The 18,067-nt window shown below is 46.0% G+C and overlaps 1 protein-coding gene across 2 annotated transcripts; it reads right to left on the bottom strand.

Moving 5' to 3' along the window:
- Positions 1-5,173: 5,173 nt before the first annotated feature.
- LOC4330362 (serine carboxypeptidase-like 17) lies at positions 5,174-10,202 on the bottom strand. Of its 2 annotated transcripts, XM_015767889.3 has the most exons (14): positions 9,884-10,202; positions 9,623-9,768; positions 9,423-9,502; positions 9,038-9,160; positions 8,859-8,961; positions 7,542-7,579; positions 7,348-7,449; positions 7,168-7,248; positions 6,810-6,956; positions 6,616-6,687; positions 6,193-6,311; positions 5,959-6,072; positions 5,659-5,704; positions 5,174-5,529 (listed from the first exon to the last, which is right to left on the bottom strand). In XM_015767889.3, exons 1-14 carry the CDS (start codon positions 10,069-10,071, stop codon positions 5,446-5,448), a joined length of 1,443 nt encoding a protein of 480 aa, XP_015623375.1. In that variant the 5' UTR covers positions 10,072-10,202; the 3' UTR covers positions 5,174-5,445. The 2 variants fall into 2 exon arrangements, 1 of the variants encoding a protein (XP_015623375.1); XR_010739056.1 differs by lacking the exon at positions 6,193-6,311.
- Between the last annotated feature and the right edge of the window lie 7,865 nt (positions 10,203-18,067).

Here is an 18,067-nt window from a genome sequence, read left to right as displayed (position 1 = left end):
ATGATGTGTGGGTCTCACATGTTAGTGTCTCCCGGCTCCCGCAATATTCCTTGTTGTGAGCGATAAATGGGTCCCATATATTTTTTTCATTCTAATACCACATAAGCACCACGTCAACGCCACGTAGGACAAAGACAATGTCTACACCACCACGTAGTTGCCACGATAGCGAAACGGCCTTTCAAAATCATCGAGGGAGTCAAATAACATCGATTTTAATAGTTGGGGTCGACACAGTGACTAGTTAAGGTAGTCAAAGTGAACTTATTCTTAGAGTAAGCACATCAGGCCTCATCGCACTCGTATAAGCATAGTAGAGCCCAATGGCTGCATACATAGACAAATCCAAAAGCCCAGAGCCACTTCCCACTTGGAAAAAGTACACCGAAGGTCCCCCAACTTGTCATGGAGTTACAAAATCGTCCTCCAACCATAAAACCAGATATCTAGCGTCCCTTAACTAATAAAAACCGGCCACAATAGGTCCTTTGGTGGTTTTGACACCGGTTTTATCCTACGTGGCGGCTGATTCAGCCATGTCAGGCTGAGTCATCTATCTTCCCCTTCTTCTCTTCCTCGGTTCCTCCTCTCTCTCTGCACCTGTAGGTCGGTTGGCGGAGCGAGGGGGAAAAGGAGGAGCGCGGCGCCGCGATGGCGGCCGCCGGCGGCGGCCACAGTGGGGATGCCCGACGGCAGCCCGGCGGAGCTCCACGACGCGGGCGTGCAGCGACCTTGCGCGGGCGTCGACAGGGAGGCGCAGGCGTGTGCAGGCGTCGCGGGCGGCTGGAAGGCGCGAACGACGCGGGCATCGACAGGGCGAGGCGGGAGAGGAGGAGGACGGCGGCGCGACGGCGGCCGGCGGTGGGCGGTGGGCACGAAGGTCAAGCTCCCAGCCCTCAACCGAGCTCGAGCAGAAGGGAGGTGGTGCTCACCGACGCTAGTTCATGGTGCTGTTCATTTTCTCAGCTCGATACTCTCCCGCTCGTCAAGCTCCACTACTTGACCGAACAAATCGCGGTCACGCTGACTCAAAACAGAGCGAGCAGAAAACCATGGGAGGAGGGAAAATAGCTAACAAACTAACAGAAAGTAAATAAGAGTATAAGATCAAGGCAAGATCAAATCCCAACTGACATAAGTTCATTTATTTAACACATACCACCTTCTCCGGCACCACGGCAGCATCATGATGGGCCAGATCACCCCACGGCGATGGCGGCAGCGCCGCTTTCCGCCGCTGACATTCCAATGGACGGTGCACCCCATCGAGTTGTGGAGCTGGTTCGGCGTCTCCGGCGGTGAGCAGCTGAGCTTGGCGTCCGCTACACCAAGGTCTAGCTGGTCGGCGAGTTCCTCCAGCGAAGCGGTTCAACTACGGCACTGTCATTGCCAATTCGCTGCTGAGCTACCCGAGGAAATCCGGCGACGCCGTCAACGAGATGACTAGCCTGTCCAACCTCACCGAGGAGCTCACGCTCTACGTCCCCACCGTTCCGGAGCCATTCCCACGTGGACGGTTCGGGTGGCCATTCCTTCAGCTCAAGATATTCTCGCTTGGATCGATTGTCGGTCGAGCCTCGCCAGCGTCGTTTCTAGGGACGCCAGTTGCAGAAGGACGCAGTGGCTGATGAACCCGCAGCGGCGCTGCCTACCGTCTTCATGGGCGCCTGGGCGGCGACATCGTCACCGGCCACTCGTCGGTGGATGCGGCGTCAGAGCTGGAGCTGCTCCCGTCGACGGAGTCCGTGAACACCGTCTCGCTCGGGGCCTCCCTCACATTCCGTCCTGCTGCCGTCACGTCTCCATAAAGCCATCGCCGCCCTGTCGAGCGAGCGTGCGGCGGGCGAAGCAGGCAGGGGCGGCGGGCGAGCGCGGTGGTGGCGGGCGAGCGCGGTGGCGGCAGGTGAGCGTGGCGGCGGCTGCTGCTGGCGCCCCGTCGCCGCCCAACTCCAGCGGCGCCCGCCCCTTGCTCCGCTTCGGCCGCGCATCTCTGCCTGCTTCGCCCGCGCGCCCGTCTTGGCCCCGTCGCTTACGCGCTGAAGAAGACAAGAGAAGTGAAGAAAATAAAAGAGAAAAGAGAAGAAAAGGGAAAAAAAGAGATGACCACGTGGGTCCACGCTGACTCAGCCGCCACGTAGAATAAAACCGGGGTCAAAACCATCGAAGGAGCTATTGTGACTGGTTTTGATTAGTTAAGGGACGCCGGATATCCGATTTTGCGGTTAGAGGATGATTTTGTAACTCGATGACAAAGTTGAGGAACCTTTGGTGTACTTTTTCCCTTCCCACTTTCATGCGGCCTGCAGATTGCAGATCCAACTCTTCGGCCTTCTATTCCTTCAACCGCGGCAGCCCATATATTCTTGCCACACAACTATATATAGGCTTGAATGCTTGATTACATTTATGACCCATGAATGAAGCCATGTGCCTGCATGCAACTAACCGCCATCAAATGTGTTAGGTTTCTCTTCTTAGCGTCTAAATTAAGCTGAAACAACTGATCTGATCCTTCTTTCCCCGACGCTAGTCGCTAGATGCTGGTTCGGTTAGGTTGTTGTATCTTGTGCTAAAGAGGCCAGTACATGAAAGGTATGCATGTCAAGTTGTCAACACGATAAGTTGCAAATTATTGTCTAGCTAACTCCTAATGGAGCTTTTTAATAGGTGGATAGCACTAACAAAAAAAATCATCCTTTCTGCAAGGGACAAATGTGATTATGGTGTTAACATTTGACCGACTAATAGTGAATTTGATTTAAGATGCATTTTGTTTTACCTAGAACTCATTCTCTAATATATCTAGCGAAGAATAAACACGTGATATCGTTATTGTGATTTTGATTTAAGATGCATTTTGTTTTACCTATAACTCAATCTCTAATCTAGCGAAGAATAAACACGTGACATCGTTATTGTGCCACCTCGATTAATGATTATTGAGTAAATTACAGTTTAGGCCTAATTTTTCCCTAGTGCAACATGTGACCTTTTATCAGTTTTGGACCACCCTTTATCCTGACTTTTCACTTTTGACTTGTTAATTTTACTACGTGGCACTTTGGTTCATAAAACTTTCTTTCTTATCTATTAACATCTAGCTCATCCTATGCTAAACTAACCGTGGGAGTTGTTTCTTCTTTGTATGATTAAAGTACAATTCTTTGTATGCTTGCTGCAGCCCGTGCCTCGCAAGATCCAAGCAAATTTACATATAAAGTAAGATTTAAGACAAACTTGGCATGTTAATTAAGAGATACGGAGTACCGTACGCGTGTAGAATTAGAATCAATCTCTAGCTAGGGCCTTTACATGCAAACAGACTCAAAAGAGTTTTGTCCGATTTCCTAAACCAATTAACTAGAGTTAGAGATGAATTAGGCTATAATACACATATATAAATAAAGCAGCGGGCAACGAACCACTGTAGAACCGTAATTTGGATGCGTTTTTGTTGATATGAAGATAGATGCTAGCGGCGAGCGACGGAAATCCGAAGCAGCGGGTCAAGCCGTGCGGCTGCACAGTGAGCCGTATTTGGGTGATGCACACGTCAGCAACCAGAAAAGCATGATGGCATGTGCACGGATTTTTATTTGATTTTGAAATAATAACACAATAAAAAATGAAAGAAGAGTTCATGTAGAACACAATTAAAGATTAATTGAAATCCGTAATAAAAAATAAAATAGATTTAGAAACTAGAAAAATCAAATATAAGAGTTCAAGTAAAAATACATTTTACGAACAACTGAAATTAGGAATAAAAAAATAAGAAATATTAGAAGAATAATTCATATAGACACAGTATGAGATTAATAAAAAATATGAGATTAATAAGGAATATTAAAAGAAGAGTGCATATAAGAGCTCAATATGAGATTAATAAAAATTTGGAATAAAAATAAATAAATCCGAAATTAGCAAAAGAAAATAAAAGAAGAGTTCAAGTAGAAATACAATTTAAAATTAGCTGAAATTCGAAATTAAAAATAAGCAATATTGAAAGAAGAATCCATATAAAAACCCAATACGAGATTAATTAAAATTTAGAATAAAAAATAAAATAATATCCAAAATTAGAAAATTTAAAAGAGAGTTCAAGTAGGAATACAATTTTGAAACAACTGAAATTGAAAATAAAAAATAAAAACATTAAAAGAACACAATACGGTAATAACTATTTTTTTTAAAAAAATCTGAAATTAGAAAAAGAAAAAAAAGATTTCAATTAGTAATACAATTTATAAATAACTAAATTTTTTGATAAAAATAAAGATTATTGAAATAAAAAACCATCTAAAACACATAACGAGATAAATTAAATAACATGCCTATAAAAGAGTAGAGTGGTGGCGGTTGATACGACATATAAAAATTGTTAATAAAACACCAAATAGAATCCTAATGACGATTAAAAGGAGGGACGTCAAGCAGGCCGTGAAGCAAACGAGTAAGGCGGTTGCCGGGACGTCTAGAAAGAAAAAAAAAACAAACCCCATTGATAATCATATTCGATTTTTAAATCTCAATGACAATAAAAAGGAGAAGCAGCGGGCGGGGTGCATAAGAGTATACTTGCAGAGCCGCCGACGGCTGACGGGACTTCTAGAAAATAAAAAATGAATTCCAACGATATTTATGTTCGATTTTTAGAATCATAATGACAATAAAGAATAGACGGCGGACGGGCTATAGAGGGGCATAGTGGCATCGTTTGATGGGACTTCTAAAAAATATAAAAAATGGAACTACAAGTCCAATTTTTAAAGGTTCGAAACTTCTAAAAAGTAAAAAAAAAACACTAATAATCATGTTCGATTTTAAAATCTCAATGACAATAAAGAAGGAATGCTGCGGGCGAGCTATAGAGGAGTACAATGGCAAAGCCATAGACATTTTGGCGAGACTTCTTGAAAGTAAAATTGAACCCAGACAATAATTATGTTCGATTTTTAAAATCTCAATGACAATAAAGAGAAGAGACATTAGACGGGCCGTAGAGGAGTATAATGACAACGTTTGACAAGACATCTAGAAATTATAAAAATGAAACCCAACATGACACTAAACTCTAAAAACTATAAAATCCAATTTTTAAAGGTTTCAAGAAGAATAAAAAGAAATAGTGGTAGATCAAGCAAGCAAATAAAGAAGGAGATGACATAAGGGGTAGCAACTGGTGTGACTTTTAAAAACTATATAATTAGAAACACGAGATGATAAGGGTTGGTCTTTCAAAGTCTTAAGATAATAAGATAGCTATCTAATAAATTTTAAGTAAAATCATATAAAAAATATATAATTTTGTTTGGGTGCTAGCCGCGCAATTGCACGGGCCATCCAGCTAGTTATATTGATTTACTCAATATAATGAGCACATTACATATGTTGATGATGATCGGAATCTGAATTCAGAGATGCCGTATTGTGCGCGACGGCACATTAGAGGGGTCCACCAGCCAGCCACCGTTTTGCCATAATGAAGGATTCCTTGGGCCGATTTTCGGGAGGAATATGGCAACCACCCTACATCCATAGGAAAACAACCAAATAGTCTTGTGTTAGGCATGAATACCAGTGACATCTAATTCTCCATTTAATGTATGAACAAAAATGGTGAATGGACCCAACGAAGGGGTAGAGAACGAGACAAACCTTTATTGTCGCAAAGGTCAGGTTGTTAGCATACTTGATTGTGAATCTGGTGTAAGAAAACAACATTCACCTCTAATCAGGTCAAGAAGAAATTTTAGCAAACTAAGCTACCAATTGTAAGAAGTACTATTTTTTTCCCATTCTCTTTTTTCATCTTCATATTTTGTTAAACATAGTGTCAATTTTATGTCTAATTTCGTTCATATTAAAAATGAAAGTGACTAATAAATGATGATGCAATCGATTGTTTTCAGAGATAAGACCAGATGGGGATGCAAGACGATAGGAAAATCACTTAACCCTGCAGCCTGGCCATCAAGGTGCCATGCTCTCCAATCATCAACAATGGAAAAGTTTAATGATCTTATCCATGCCTGCGTGCCTGAGAATGGCACAATAGGGTCGTGGTCTCCGCTGCACCCACATAAGTTTTTTTTTTTTTACAGAGCATTAAGCGTAAGCGATCAGGAAGATTCAAAACAATATGTAAATAAGAAATGAGCCTGCTGAAAATATTGATTATGCTAATTGAACCTGTACACAAGAGCACGGTAACCCCTGGTGGTGACGTTGAAATGGCATTCTATGCTGCTTGGAAGATCACGTGTGTAAGGAAGACCCGTAGGGCACCTTATCCATTCCGTCACCGTTCCCTATTTGGAAGGTGATTTATTATTGACTTGTAGATTAATTAGCCCCTCCGTTTTAAATTATTTATCGCTTTAATTTTGTTCTAAGTTAAACATTTCTAATTTTGACTATCAATTTATAAAAAATCAATAATAGTTTAGCAACATATGAACTATATATTCTGAAAACATTTCTCATGGTGAATCTGGAAACATAGTATTATGTTGTTAAACTATATAAATTTTTAAAAATTGCTAGTCAAAGTTAGTAATTTTTGACAAAGAGAGAATAGTAAAAGGCTCACGACCAAGAGATAAGGAAGTTTACCTCCTTTATCCCGAGAGCAGCTCTGGTGGCATTGTCGTTTGCCCAGAAGTAAGACAGGTAGTATCGGTATGCCTAAAAGCAAAATTTGGCAATCGTTTGTAAAGAAAACTCAATGGAAATGTAGGTGCTTTCTCCTCATTCGAATTACATTTGCAAGAAATTAAAAATCCAAAACACAATAAATAGTGACTTACAGCAAAACAACTGAAAGGAGGTTCAACAGGTGGGTCACCTAACCAATAGTGCTCCTCGGTTAGAGACTTCCTATTGGAAGCATCTCTTCCTGGCATTGGCCATGGCCAGTCAAAGGGACATGCTGGTTCCAATACTTCTGACATGAGCTGTGGAGAAGGTATATATATAGATGACAAAGCTAGCTAGACGGTAAGTTCAGACAATAAGGGCAATATATATATATATATATATATATATATATATATATATATATATATATATATATATATATATATATATATATATATATATATATATATATATATATATATATATATATATATATATATATAGATATATATAGATGTCAAAGCTTACATTGTTAATGGTCTGCATTACGTCAGTGCATGGTTTGTTCGTTGGGTTTTCATAATCCCCTTTACAATTTGCCAGGGCAGCCTTTTGATAAATAGAAGGGGAAAAGAATAAGTATCTTCACTGACATTACATCGTTAGGATTTTAGTGGGCTACACTTCAGTAAAAAAATATAAGATTACCTCATACAATTGGTCAGATATCACTCCAAATGAATGAGAGTATGGAACCCTAGAGTTCACATCAATCTTATCTCCTGCACTAGGATTGCCGACTAGATAACCCTGAATAAAAGCAACAAGAGTTAACAAGCTAGATACATATATAATTTCTATTTTGTCATCTAAGTGATTATCTGCACACTAGAAAATACAACCTTTAAATTAATGATTGGATGACGCATTTCTTCAATTCCTGAAGCACAATACAATTGTCATTAATGAATCACATACAAAACTATAATTAAGAGCTCAAGAACATAAATCTTTATGCTCTTATAAAATAATAATTAAGCCGTGATTGTAAGCCCTGCAACTATCTTTTAACTTACATATCAATTTGTCAACGTAACTCACTACAAATGGTTTTTTTAAACCACGTAAATGGTCAAAATTACTCATTCTCTATTGATATATGTATTTTCTCTAATTTCATCTGATAGTCTAGTCAATCGTGCTCCTAGCCACTCACCTTCAGAAAGTCACTTATCCACACTTACTTCGGTGACAGGCACTCTCATCTTCTCATTCTAACCGTTAGCCTCCTTAATTAACCGCCTCCATCCTAAACTTGTAAACCCTCCCCGACCAGTCTATGTGGACATCCTCTGCATGGCCTCCAACACGGTTTCTAGGGCAACCCATGGGCCATGGCATGAAACTATTTCCACCGGATAGAAAAAGTTCAAAAAACATTAAAATTTATTTATTTTTGTGAACTTAGCAAATTTATTCAAATTTGGAATTTGATCAAATGTTGAATCATTCCATTCCGAAATTCCTGATCCCCCCGATAGAAATTTACGAACCAAAATAGTAAACCCTACTTAGTGTTAGCTGTGAAAGATCCAGGGGGTCTCTATTGCATCCCTATCTATGTACATGTAGGTTCCCGACTGTTGGACTATAAAATCCAATATGCAGGGCAAGGGCTCCCGCCTCCATTGGAAGGAGCCCAAGCTTGAATACCGGGTAGAAGAGGAGTTGAGGAGAGGATAGATGGTAGTGAGAAAATGCATGGAACGGGGGAGAGAGCAACGACAAGTTACGTTATTGCCCTTGGTTCGTTATATGTAAGTGACATTTCCTCAAGGGTATTTTAGTCATCTAAATTACATTAGTTAAGATAACAACCTAATAATAGGATTATTCCCCAACACCGACTAGCCCACCCCAATGAGAGGTTTCCCTGTAAACAGCATGGCCCTGATCCACTACATCTTCGACTCTTCATCCCATGTCATCTCATGTGTACTCCTAGCAAAGGGGGCCATGTGGTGAGACACGGATCTGCGGCGCTGTCTCACGGAAGGTCAGAAGTTGAAGACGTATAAATCCTTTTTGCATTTATGAATGATTTAAGATTTTGATGTTTGTCTATGTGCATTCTGGCATCATATATATTTGAGAATGGAGATACTAATTTTAAAATATGTCGCTTGCTAGCATCACGAAGAGAAAACACATGGATTTACCTTCAGAGAGATACTGCGTGATAAGAGGAACCACCTTTCCGGCGTATGAATCCCCTCCAATATAGAACGGATTGGAAAGGTACTTTGGATGATCATCCAGCCACTGCATAAAGAGACAAAATCTCAACATTTTTTATTAATGGAAGTTTATAGTAGACGCTAGCTTGCTTTGTCTCAACCTTTCGTAGAAATTTCACAATTTGCATAGAAGATGATATGTCTCCAACATCATAACCTTTGGGATCGTGCGCATATGAAAAACCGGAACCAACGGGCGAGTCCACGAAGAGAATGCTTGCCAACTAGAAATGTCCAATCAACCACAAACCAAATGGAGCAGCATCAAAGACAGTTAAATAAATTTCTCATAAACATAATTATGTATATGTAGCTCTCCCACATATATATTCAGCAGAAAAATTGATGACTGAGTGTAAGTGGGTTAATATATGAACCCATCTATAGACTTAATTGGGTAAAATAAAATGTATTGATATACACAGACCTACTTATAGACTAATTCGCTTCTATATCAGTGCTGATATACAAATATTTTGCTCTCACCTTCGTCCAGGAATACGGATTATACTCCAACCGCGGAACCGTGCCGCCGCTGTAACGTTCCGCGACAAACATTACAGGGCCTGAGAAAAAAAAAAACATGGCACTGCTCATCATGAACCCCATTATCCCAGTCGCCTCTCCCAATTGCAACCTGCGAATACATCGATGATGTCCGAGTTGCGAATGCACGGGCTACGAACCTATTTCGTACACGAAGCCGCTGAAGACCGAGCACCGCGGCCCTCCCGACAGCCACAGCAGCACGACGTCGCTGCGAGGGCTCCGCTCCGACTCCACGAAGTAGTAGAAGAGCTCCGTCCCGGTCTCCTCCTCCACGCCCACGTACCTGCAGTTTCATGTGATCTCTTGAATCGATCAGAGATTCAGGCTCAGAGTACGCCTCTGCAAAGAAGCAGAGCAATGAGCATTCTTTGGTGTGTGAGGGTGTTCAGTTCACTTACCCGGTCTCCAGGTAGAAGGGTAGAGGACCATCGAATCCCGGCAGGTGGGTGACCACCGTCGCCGCTTGGGCAGGCGGCGGCGGCGGCAGCAGCAGCACAAGGGCGAGGCAAGCGACGAGGCGCAGCAGCAGAGAGAGGTGGCACTGGCAGTGTCCGTCGGCATGCAGCCAGAGAAGCTTCAAGGCCATGCTTCCCTGGTCCGTTGATGATTCAGTCTGTTCTAAAATAAATATGCACTAGTACTGTACTACTTTTTCTTTCCCTCGAGTTTGTTAGGTAGGATGTGTGGTGAGGAACCGAGGATCGTCCATCCGTATCGTTAGTTGGGTTGTCATGTTTTTCTCCCCTTCATATGGTCCGTGCCTGTGGAGCCCGAGGTCTTTGCATTGGAGCAAGTTCTATAATATAGTGGGTCCTGAACTCCTGATATAGTGGGTCCTGATTACGGTTAAGACAGTTATAACTCATTTCATGACGATTTCACCTGACTTATGGGTCCTTCCATCCGTGTACTCGCGCCTAATTGGTCGGAGGTGTGTTTCCTCACATGATGGGTGTGTTTTCTCCTTAAAATACCCACATACACATATTTCATTAACACTAGTGAAATTGATTAGTAATAATCTCTACCACTAAGTTGGATACTGTCAGGGTTACGGATGAGACATACATCCTATCCTATGATTAACCAAGTATACTGGATTGGTATACCCCATATCTTATGATTTGTTTCCGTATGCGATAAGGAAATATATAAAATATTACGGAAAATACCCTTACAGGCTAGTAACTATCAGAATCCTACTCGGAAAAGATAGGGATAATTCTATATCGTGGAGGGTTTGTTGTCTCCGGGTTCTACTTGAAGACTAAGGCAATTCACAGTATAAAAGGCATACCCCTTGAGGAGTTCATGATCATCGAATCATAGCGCCAGCACACCCACCATAGTCTATGAAGCCAGAGGACGCCAGCCAAAGCCGTCGGGAGATCTCGTTGAATCATCTCGACAAGGATCTCGCCGGTATTGTCGGATCCATCTGTTCTCTTTGTATTCTATGGTTTTCCATATCAATCCCATATAAACTGGATTAGGGCTATTACTTCACGAGGGGGCTAAACCAGTATAATCCTTATCTTTTATACGTTATGATGTCGTATCGTGTAGAACCTTGTACCAACGTACTCCAATACCCTATTTATCCGGTCTACAGATATCCCCCGTCGACAGATACCATATTTTATTTCATTATATGCAGATATTGGCGGTTAGATATTATGATTTAAGGACTGTCAACACCAGATTCAGTACTCACCATTGCAGCCACAAACAGCAAGAGGCATGGGAAAAGCAAGAGGGTAGAAGATTGCAATTGCTCTGTTCATCCCCCTTCATCTCTTTCTTTCATCCTCACATCTATGGCCAAAAAAGCTCCAGGTCAGGGATTGCAATTCCTCTCTGTCTCAAATTGCAACGGAGGAAGAGCACGTGAAGATGACAACGATTGTGCCATTGCCGCGGATTGGTGAAAGGAGGCGAAGAGGGATCATCAGCGCACGGTGCGGGATGAGGAATCTCGCGAATCGTGACTGCCGCTGCCACAGGAGAGAGGGGAGCGATCGGGAAAGTAGCCACTGGATCAACCACTGTTGTTGACCATGAACCCTAGGCCGCCTAATCGCCGGCGTCCACCGATCCGGAAATGAAGAGGATGGAGAGGAGAGGGAGAGAGGGGCGGTACCGGGCGTAGAGGGCGGCTGTCGGCTTCCCCTCGCCTTAGAGTGGCCAGATCTGCCAGCGAAGAGGCCGAAGTCACCGGATCCGGCGGTCCCGGCCTCCTCGTTGGCGGATGCGGCGGCGGAAGCGAGAGGATGGTGACGGCAATGGCCCGCGTGCTGGGCGGCGGCAGGCACGGCAGCAGAGAGTGCGCGGGGGAGGTCATCACTTGCGGGAAGAAGAGAATGAGGGAGGCGGCACGCGGTGGCGGCCATTGCTTGGGCAGGAGATAGAGCGGAGCGAGAGAAGGAGAGGAGGCAAATGAATGGTGGCGGCTAGGGTTCGAGGAAGGGGGTTAGGGTTGTTTTTGTTTTGCAAAAACACTCTTAATCTTCTAGTTTTCAGAGCACGGTTCGATTTTCCAATTTTTCGCTTCTTCGTATATAATATTGTTTTCTACAGAGGACCTGTAAGTAAGCACGCAAAAGTTAGAACTAAGGACCTATAACAAATTATCAGGTAAATCAAGGACGTTTTTGCAAAATCGCCAAGTGAGTACACGGACGCAGGAGAGCTCACGAAAACTACCCGCCATCTAGCGCCTCACTGACGCGTCGACACGCGCTGGTGGCCACGCCAGCGCCAAACACAGAGGAAGCGTTAATCCTAGCTAGTTTGAAGTATTCCAATGTGCAAGTTCATCGCGCGCGTATCACGTGGTTAAACTATTGGAGCAGCGACTATTAGTTGGTACTAATAGCTGTCGACGTGTGACGGGTCCCAAAACTAATGATTCGGTAACCGACATATTTAGACTATATCAAGCCCTGAATCAGTAGATTGATACAGGTTCAACAATCTGGATCTTCATTGCATACGTTTGATCAAGACTCCAGAGGAGATGTTATTACAAAATATATGAGTATTTACAAACTTGTGGCTAACTAATACAGCAGAAGCTATATGATGACTCAACTCTGTCGTTTTGCTATAGAATTAAACCATCTAACAATACTAGACTTCAAGACTAGGTTTAAAGGGAACTAACTTCTGTGATTGAACTCCCGGCTTCGATAAGAACTCCAAATGGACTCTGAAAAAGGTGGGGCTTGAAGCAAGGGTGAGTACAACGTACTCAGCAAGCTATTATATTCAATATGAATGTATGAATTAGTAGTATTTGAGTAGGGCTATGATTACTTGCAGAAAGCAGAGAATATAGGAGGAGAAATCCTGCAATGCGTTTGATGCAACAGTATTTAATAAAATCTGGAATTAAGTTTCTAACCAAATACCATATGAGTCTCGGTACTCAATTCCATGAGCACGGCTATTCGAATAGTTTCATGAATATTCTACTGCAGTAGATGTACGCTTTACCCATAGTCCACGACTTGCCAATATTCATTAGCTTAGTCATGGCACAATATTAGGTTATTAACAATAGTGGCACCTGTTCCATGAACTCTAGTCCCCATGCGCTCTGAACGTAACGTTATCAGCAGCGAGAGGAGTTCTGGCGTTCCCGGGGTTTTTAGAGAGAACTGGATGAGAGACCCCACGTCATCTCAACCAGGTTTCCATAAAATCACACACACAGATCATGAGCGAAAATCAATATATTTACCTGCGCCTCGGTAAATATCATAAGATGCCCTGCTCGGCATAAGATTGCCTCCTGCGCGAGGACTTACAAAAGGAACCACTGTACAGAGGTACCACATTGTTAATTAACATAATATCTAGGTCTGTCCCCATTCTAGAAGCTACGGTCGTACTCGTTCGTTTGACATAAGTATTTGGTGGCAATTATATCGACCGGGACAGTACTAGCCACCCAGAAATCAACCAAATCTTACGTATTGTCCCAATCTAAGTTCATTAAATTTTATGCATATTCTAACTAAGCATGGCTAAGCAAAAGCTAGCATATAACTGGTTCGCTATATGTTCAGATTATGCATTCAAAATCATGTATGGCTAGTGTATAGAATATAATATAGAATGTAGGGTATTTATGCTCAAAGGGAAGGAATAATAACTTGCCTTGCTCCAACGCAAATAAATCCGAGATAGGCAACCTGATTATCCGATCCTCGAAATACCACAGGTTACCATCCAAAATAAAATAGACTCTACTAAGAAAGATGAAGAACCAATTTCAATAAAATCCATAAAATAGTAAGAAAGAGATAAACGGTTATGTGGGCTAAGGTTTAGGGTATAGTCTATCTCTTTTATAGGGTATATGGATTACTGTGTTGATATTTTATGCGGAGGTTCTAGAGGGTTGGAGGCTAGAGGGGATTAAGCAACTACTCTTGCTTATATTTCATGTGTGGGTTTGATTAGTAGGAGGATGGGAAGTATACTGGATGATTGAACTAGTTGAACAGATATATAGCAAGTATCGGCTGATGGTAGGTTTTGGTAGGATCATACCTAGGGTTTAGTATTTTTGGGTAGCATATCGGCTAGACTCTATATTTTATGTGTAGGTTCTGGTAGACAGAAAGTAGGTGGCTAAGAGTATGGTGGATAGATAGTATTGTAGAGGGTATGTGTAGCGCCCGTTCCGTCGTGGCGCCTAGCGGGAAAATTATCTCTTAAAAACCATAATTGCGAAATTTGTTTCTTTGCTTGTTGTCTAGTGTCCGTGCCATCTCAGATCTCAAATCCCCGATCTATCGTCGAGTTCAATCCCGAATCCAAACCCTTCCCAAATCAATTCCTCCGCAAAAGTCTATTTTGCCTCCCCGGGTTCGATGGGCCGAATATCTCTCGGCCCATCTCCCCCTCCCTCCCCGGCTATCTCTCTCTCTCTCTCTCCCTCCCTCCTCCGCTCCGCCCGCGCGCCGCGCGCGCGTGCGCGTGAGCCGCGCCGCGCCGGGCGCCTCCCCCTCGCTCTCCCTCTCCCCGCCTCCATCCCTGGCGAGCTCCCCGCCCGCGAAGTCGGCCCCCGCGCGCCGTTGTTCGCGCGCGCGCCCGCGTGGTTGCCGCCCGTGCCGCGCCTGCGCCGTCCGCGTCACCCGGCCCCGCTGCCCTGCCGCGTCTGCAGCCGCGCAGCCGCTCGGCCCCGCAAGCCAGCGCGCGTGCCCGAGCCACGCCGCTCAAACCGCCGCGCCGCCCGTTGCTTCCCGCGCGCGCGTGCCGTGGTGGCCGACCGCCTGGTCGCCGCCGCCGTCAGCCTCTGCCGCGCCTGCCCGCGCCTGTCGCCCGTGTCGCCGCTCCGCTCCACACCGTCCCGCCGTCATCGCCGTCGTCATCGCCTCGGCCCCGCCACTCCGCGCGCAAGCTGCCAAAGGACGGAGGCAGAGCTCCTCCTCCCTCTGCCGCGTCGCCCCCGCTCCCTCCTCCTTTTCTCGAAGAGGCAAGGGACAAGCCCTCTTTCCTCTCCCTCTTTTCCCCTTTTTCCTCCCGCCGGCGTCATCCTCCTCCCTCCTCCCTATCGCCGTTTTGGCCGCGACCGCCGAGCGCTAGCCCTCTCCTTTGACCGCCCTAAGTTGGTTCCCAAACCGACATTGCCATCCTATAAACCCAAGCCTCCCCCTTTCCTTTCCTCTCCCATTCGCCTCCACGCCATTGCCGCCGCCTCCCGTGCTCTGTTCGCCGTCGCCGTTCGTCGTTGCGCGTGTCGGAGGAGCCGGCACGAGCAAGGACGCGGAAGGGGACTCCGGGCACGCCCTCTCCTTCCTCTTCCTCGGCCCGAGGCCGGAGAGATTACTCCCGCGCCGTCGGCCTCTCGTCACTGCGCCTCGCCCGCACGGTAGTGCATCTCCCCGTTCTCCCTCCTCGCTCCATCTCCTCCCCTTAGACTCGGGTAGTAGCACGAGTAGCCTCCCCGTAGCTAGCCGGCGCCGCCCCGACCGTTGTCGCCGCTCGCCATGTGCTCGCCACCGTCGCCGCCCGAGCTCGGAAGCGCCTCTCGTCGCCGGCCTCCCCCGATGCGTTTCCTCCTAATCCAACGCTAGCATCGGATTCCCGTAGCCGCATAGGTGCTCTCGCCGCCGGGAATCGGCCCCTCGTGACCTCGTCGCCGTTTTCCCCTTCTCCCGCCGCCGTTTGCCGCCGCCGCGATTCGCCGCCGTCAAGCTCCCTCCGGTGAATCCGAGCCGTTGGCTCGTCTCCCCTCGTCTCGTGCAACCACCCGGTGTGCTCGCTTTCGCCTGTATCGTCGTGGTTCGCTCCGCCGCTCGCCGCTGTCGTCCGCCGTCCGTTCCGGCCGGCGTCGTCGTCTACCTCCTGCCGGCCCGCGTGGCAGCCACGTAGGCGCCACGTCGGCGCCAGCTCGGCCAAGGCCGGGTCAAGTCGACCCCGGTCAGCCCCTCCCCGTGCGCGCGTTCCACCGCAAGCCGTGAGGCTGCGCGTGGGCCCGCCGCATCCGTTCCACCGCGAACCGCGCGCGTGCACCGCGTCCCTCCCCCGCCCGCGCGCGTGCGCCGCGTGCTCGCTCCGCACGGTGAACCGTGTCACCGACAAGCGGGTCCCACCCGGGACCACGCGAGGTGAGCCCGGTCCACCGGCTCTCTCTCTCCTCCCCTCCCGCGCGCGCGTGCTTGGGCCGCCTTGGGCCGGCCGGCCCATTTAGCTCGGCTGAGCCGCCCCTTTTCTCTCGGGCCACGCCCTAGCCGCCCGAGGAAAAGTCTAATTTCCCTCCCCCTCTTCTTTTCTTTTTCAAAAAGGATTTAATTAAATCCTTTTCCTTTAGACCAAAAATCCAATAATCTTAGAAATTCAATATCTTCCCAACCGTAAATCCGTTTGACTCCGTTCAACTTCCAAAATTCCTCAAATCTCGAGATCTATCTAATGGCACGCTTAGAGGTCATTAATAGGGCTTTATTTTCGCCGTTTGTTGAGTTGTCCCGTTTCGAGTGTAGTTTCGGAGCCCGAAGACCCGCAGTGCGAGGATTTCGAGGATCAAGCCCAAGATCTCGAGCAAGGCAAGCCACCTTTGAACTTAATTATGTTGCTTGAAAAATATTATGCATTGATAGGATCGCACTTAATCTGTTTGTCCCGTCTGCAAGGCAGATTGGCAGACCTACCTAGTTTGTTGCATTTGATCCTTCCTTTGTTAATTGTTATACCATGTTCCCTTGTAACCATCTAGTTGCGCCTCGATATTCGTGCACTCTGTGCGAGTATCGACGGTCGCCTTCAAACTTAAAATTTGAAAAACAACTTGGGTAAAACTTGGGTTTTACAAAAGACTTGGAAAACCCGACACCTGGGTCGGTGCTTGCGAACTAAATGAATTTCCAAAACCGCGGACCGGGGAACGTACCGGGTGTACGGTTTTCCGCTCTTGCACTTAAGGACCGTTTCCTTGGATTTTCATCCGAACATAAGACAAGTACGACCACATGGGTGGAATGGGACACCCCTGGCTGAGTAACTAGCTTATCAGGGGAGCCTTGATGCCGAGAGACATGTGGATTCGCCGGGGTGGTGTCGGGGAGGACCCCTGGGCTTCCTGGCACAGTATGGTCTGGGACCTAACCTGTTGTTGGTCTGGGACCCCTCTCGTCGGCATATGGTAAACCTGTGTCGGCTTTCGAAATGCCTTGTCATGAAAGCTTGGAGGTCTCCAGACGTGGCTGATCCCCACGGGCTGGGTGATCCGGGTTAGTAATGTCGTGTGGGTAAAGTGTACCCCCTCTGCAGAGGTTAACAAACTGTTCGAACAGTCGTGCCCACGGTCATGGGCGGATGTGAGGTGATTCCTAGCATAGTTTTGTTTGACTACTGCCTTGTGAAATTGCCGTTGTGAAAAAGGGGATCGATGTTTGAGAAATCTGCAGCTGATGGGATCAGCTAGGCCCGGGTGGCCGTTTGAAAGTTGTTGGCCCGGTTGGCCGTTTGAAAGATGTTGGCCGGGTGCCAATCTTGGCCAATTCTAAAGACTGATACATTGCACATACTCCGACCGGACGAGACGCACTGTCTCATCCGTGTCGTTTGAGAAGCACTCACTAAGTTGTTTTCAGAAAAGAGTTCAAATAAAATCAATTGCAAAAACAGCAGCCCTTTCTTTGTAGCCTGCATTAAACACTTATTTCCCATGGCTTGCTGAGTACTCCTGTACTCACCCTTGCTCTATATAAATAATCCCCCCCAGTTGCTGAAGAAGATGAAGTGGATCCTGCTGATGAGGAGTTCTTCCAGGAGCAAGCCGGCTACGATGAGTTTTAGGGTTTCGGCCTAGTTCCCAAGTCGCGCCTGTGTTGTTTGGTCCAAGTCCTGGCTTCCGCTTCCCTTTTGTAATGCAGTTGTGAGCTCGGGATCTGTCCGCAGCCCAACATGACTGTACCTCTACTCTATAATAAAGAGACCTCTGTTGCTGTGATAATCTGTCTTCCTGTGATACCAGCACTGTTTCTTGGGACTGGTATCAACTAACAGGTTAATTTGGAGCGTCGCGGGCTAGTTCCGGTCGGTACTAGTTCGGGGCGTGACAAGAGATG

This window comes from Oryza sativa, chromosome 2 (genome assembly GCF_034140825.1).
Source record: "Oryza sativa Japonica Group chromosome 2, ASM3414082v1".
Classification (NCBI taxonomy): domain Eukaryota; kingdom Viridiplantae; phylum Streptophyta; class Magnoliopsida; order Poales; family Poaceae; genus Oryza; species Oryza sativa.
The sequence above is the reverse complement of the archived record's forward strand: the minus strand, read 5'-3'. Positions and strand labels throughout refer to the sequence as shown.

Excerpts from the sequence above, each read along its gene's own strand:
- LOC4330362 (XM_015767889.3), bottom strand. The coding sequence starts at position 10,071 with ATGGCCTTGAAGCTTCTCTGGCTGCATGCCGACGGACACTGCCAGTGC. Across the intron at positions 7,450-7,541 it reads ATCCAATCATTAATTTAAAG|GGTTATCTAGTCGGCAATCC; the intron begins GTTGTATTTTCT and ends GCTTTTATTCAG. Across the intron at positions 5,705-5,958 it reads CTTGATGGCCAGGCTGCAGG|ATTCACAATCAAGTATGCTA; the intron begins GTTAAGTGATTT and ends TTCTTACACCAG.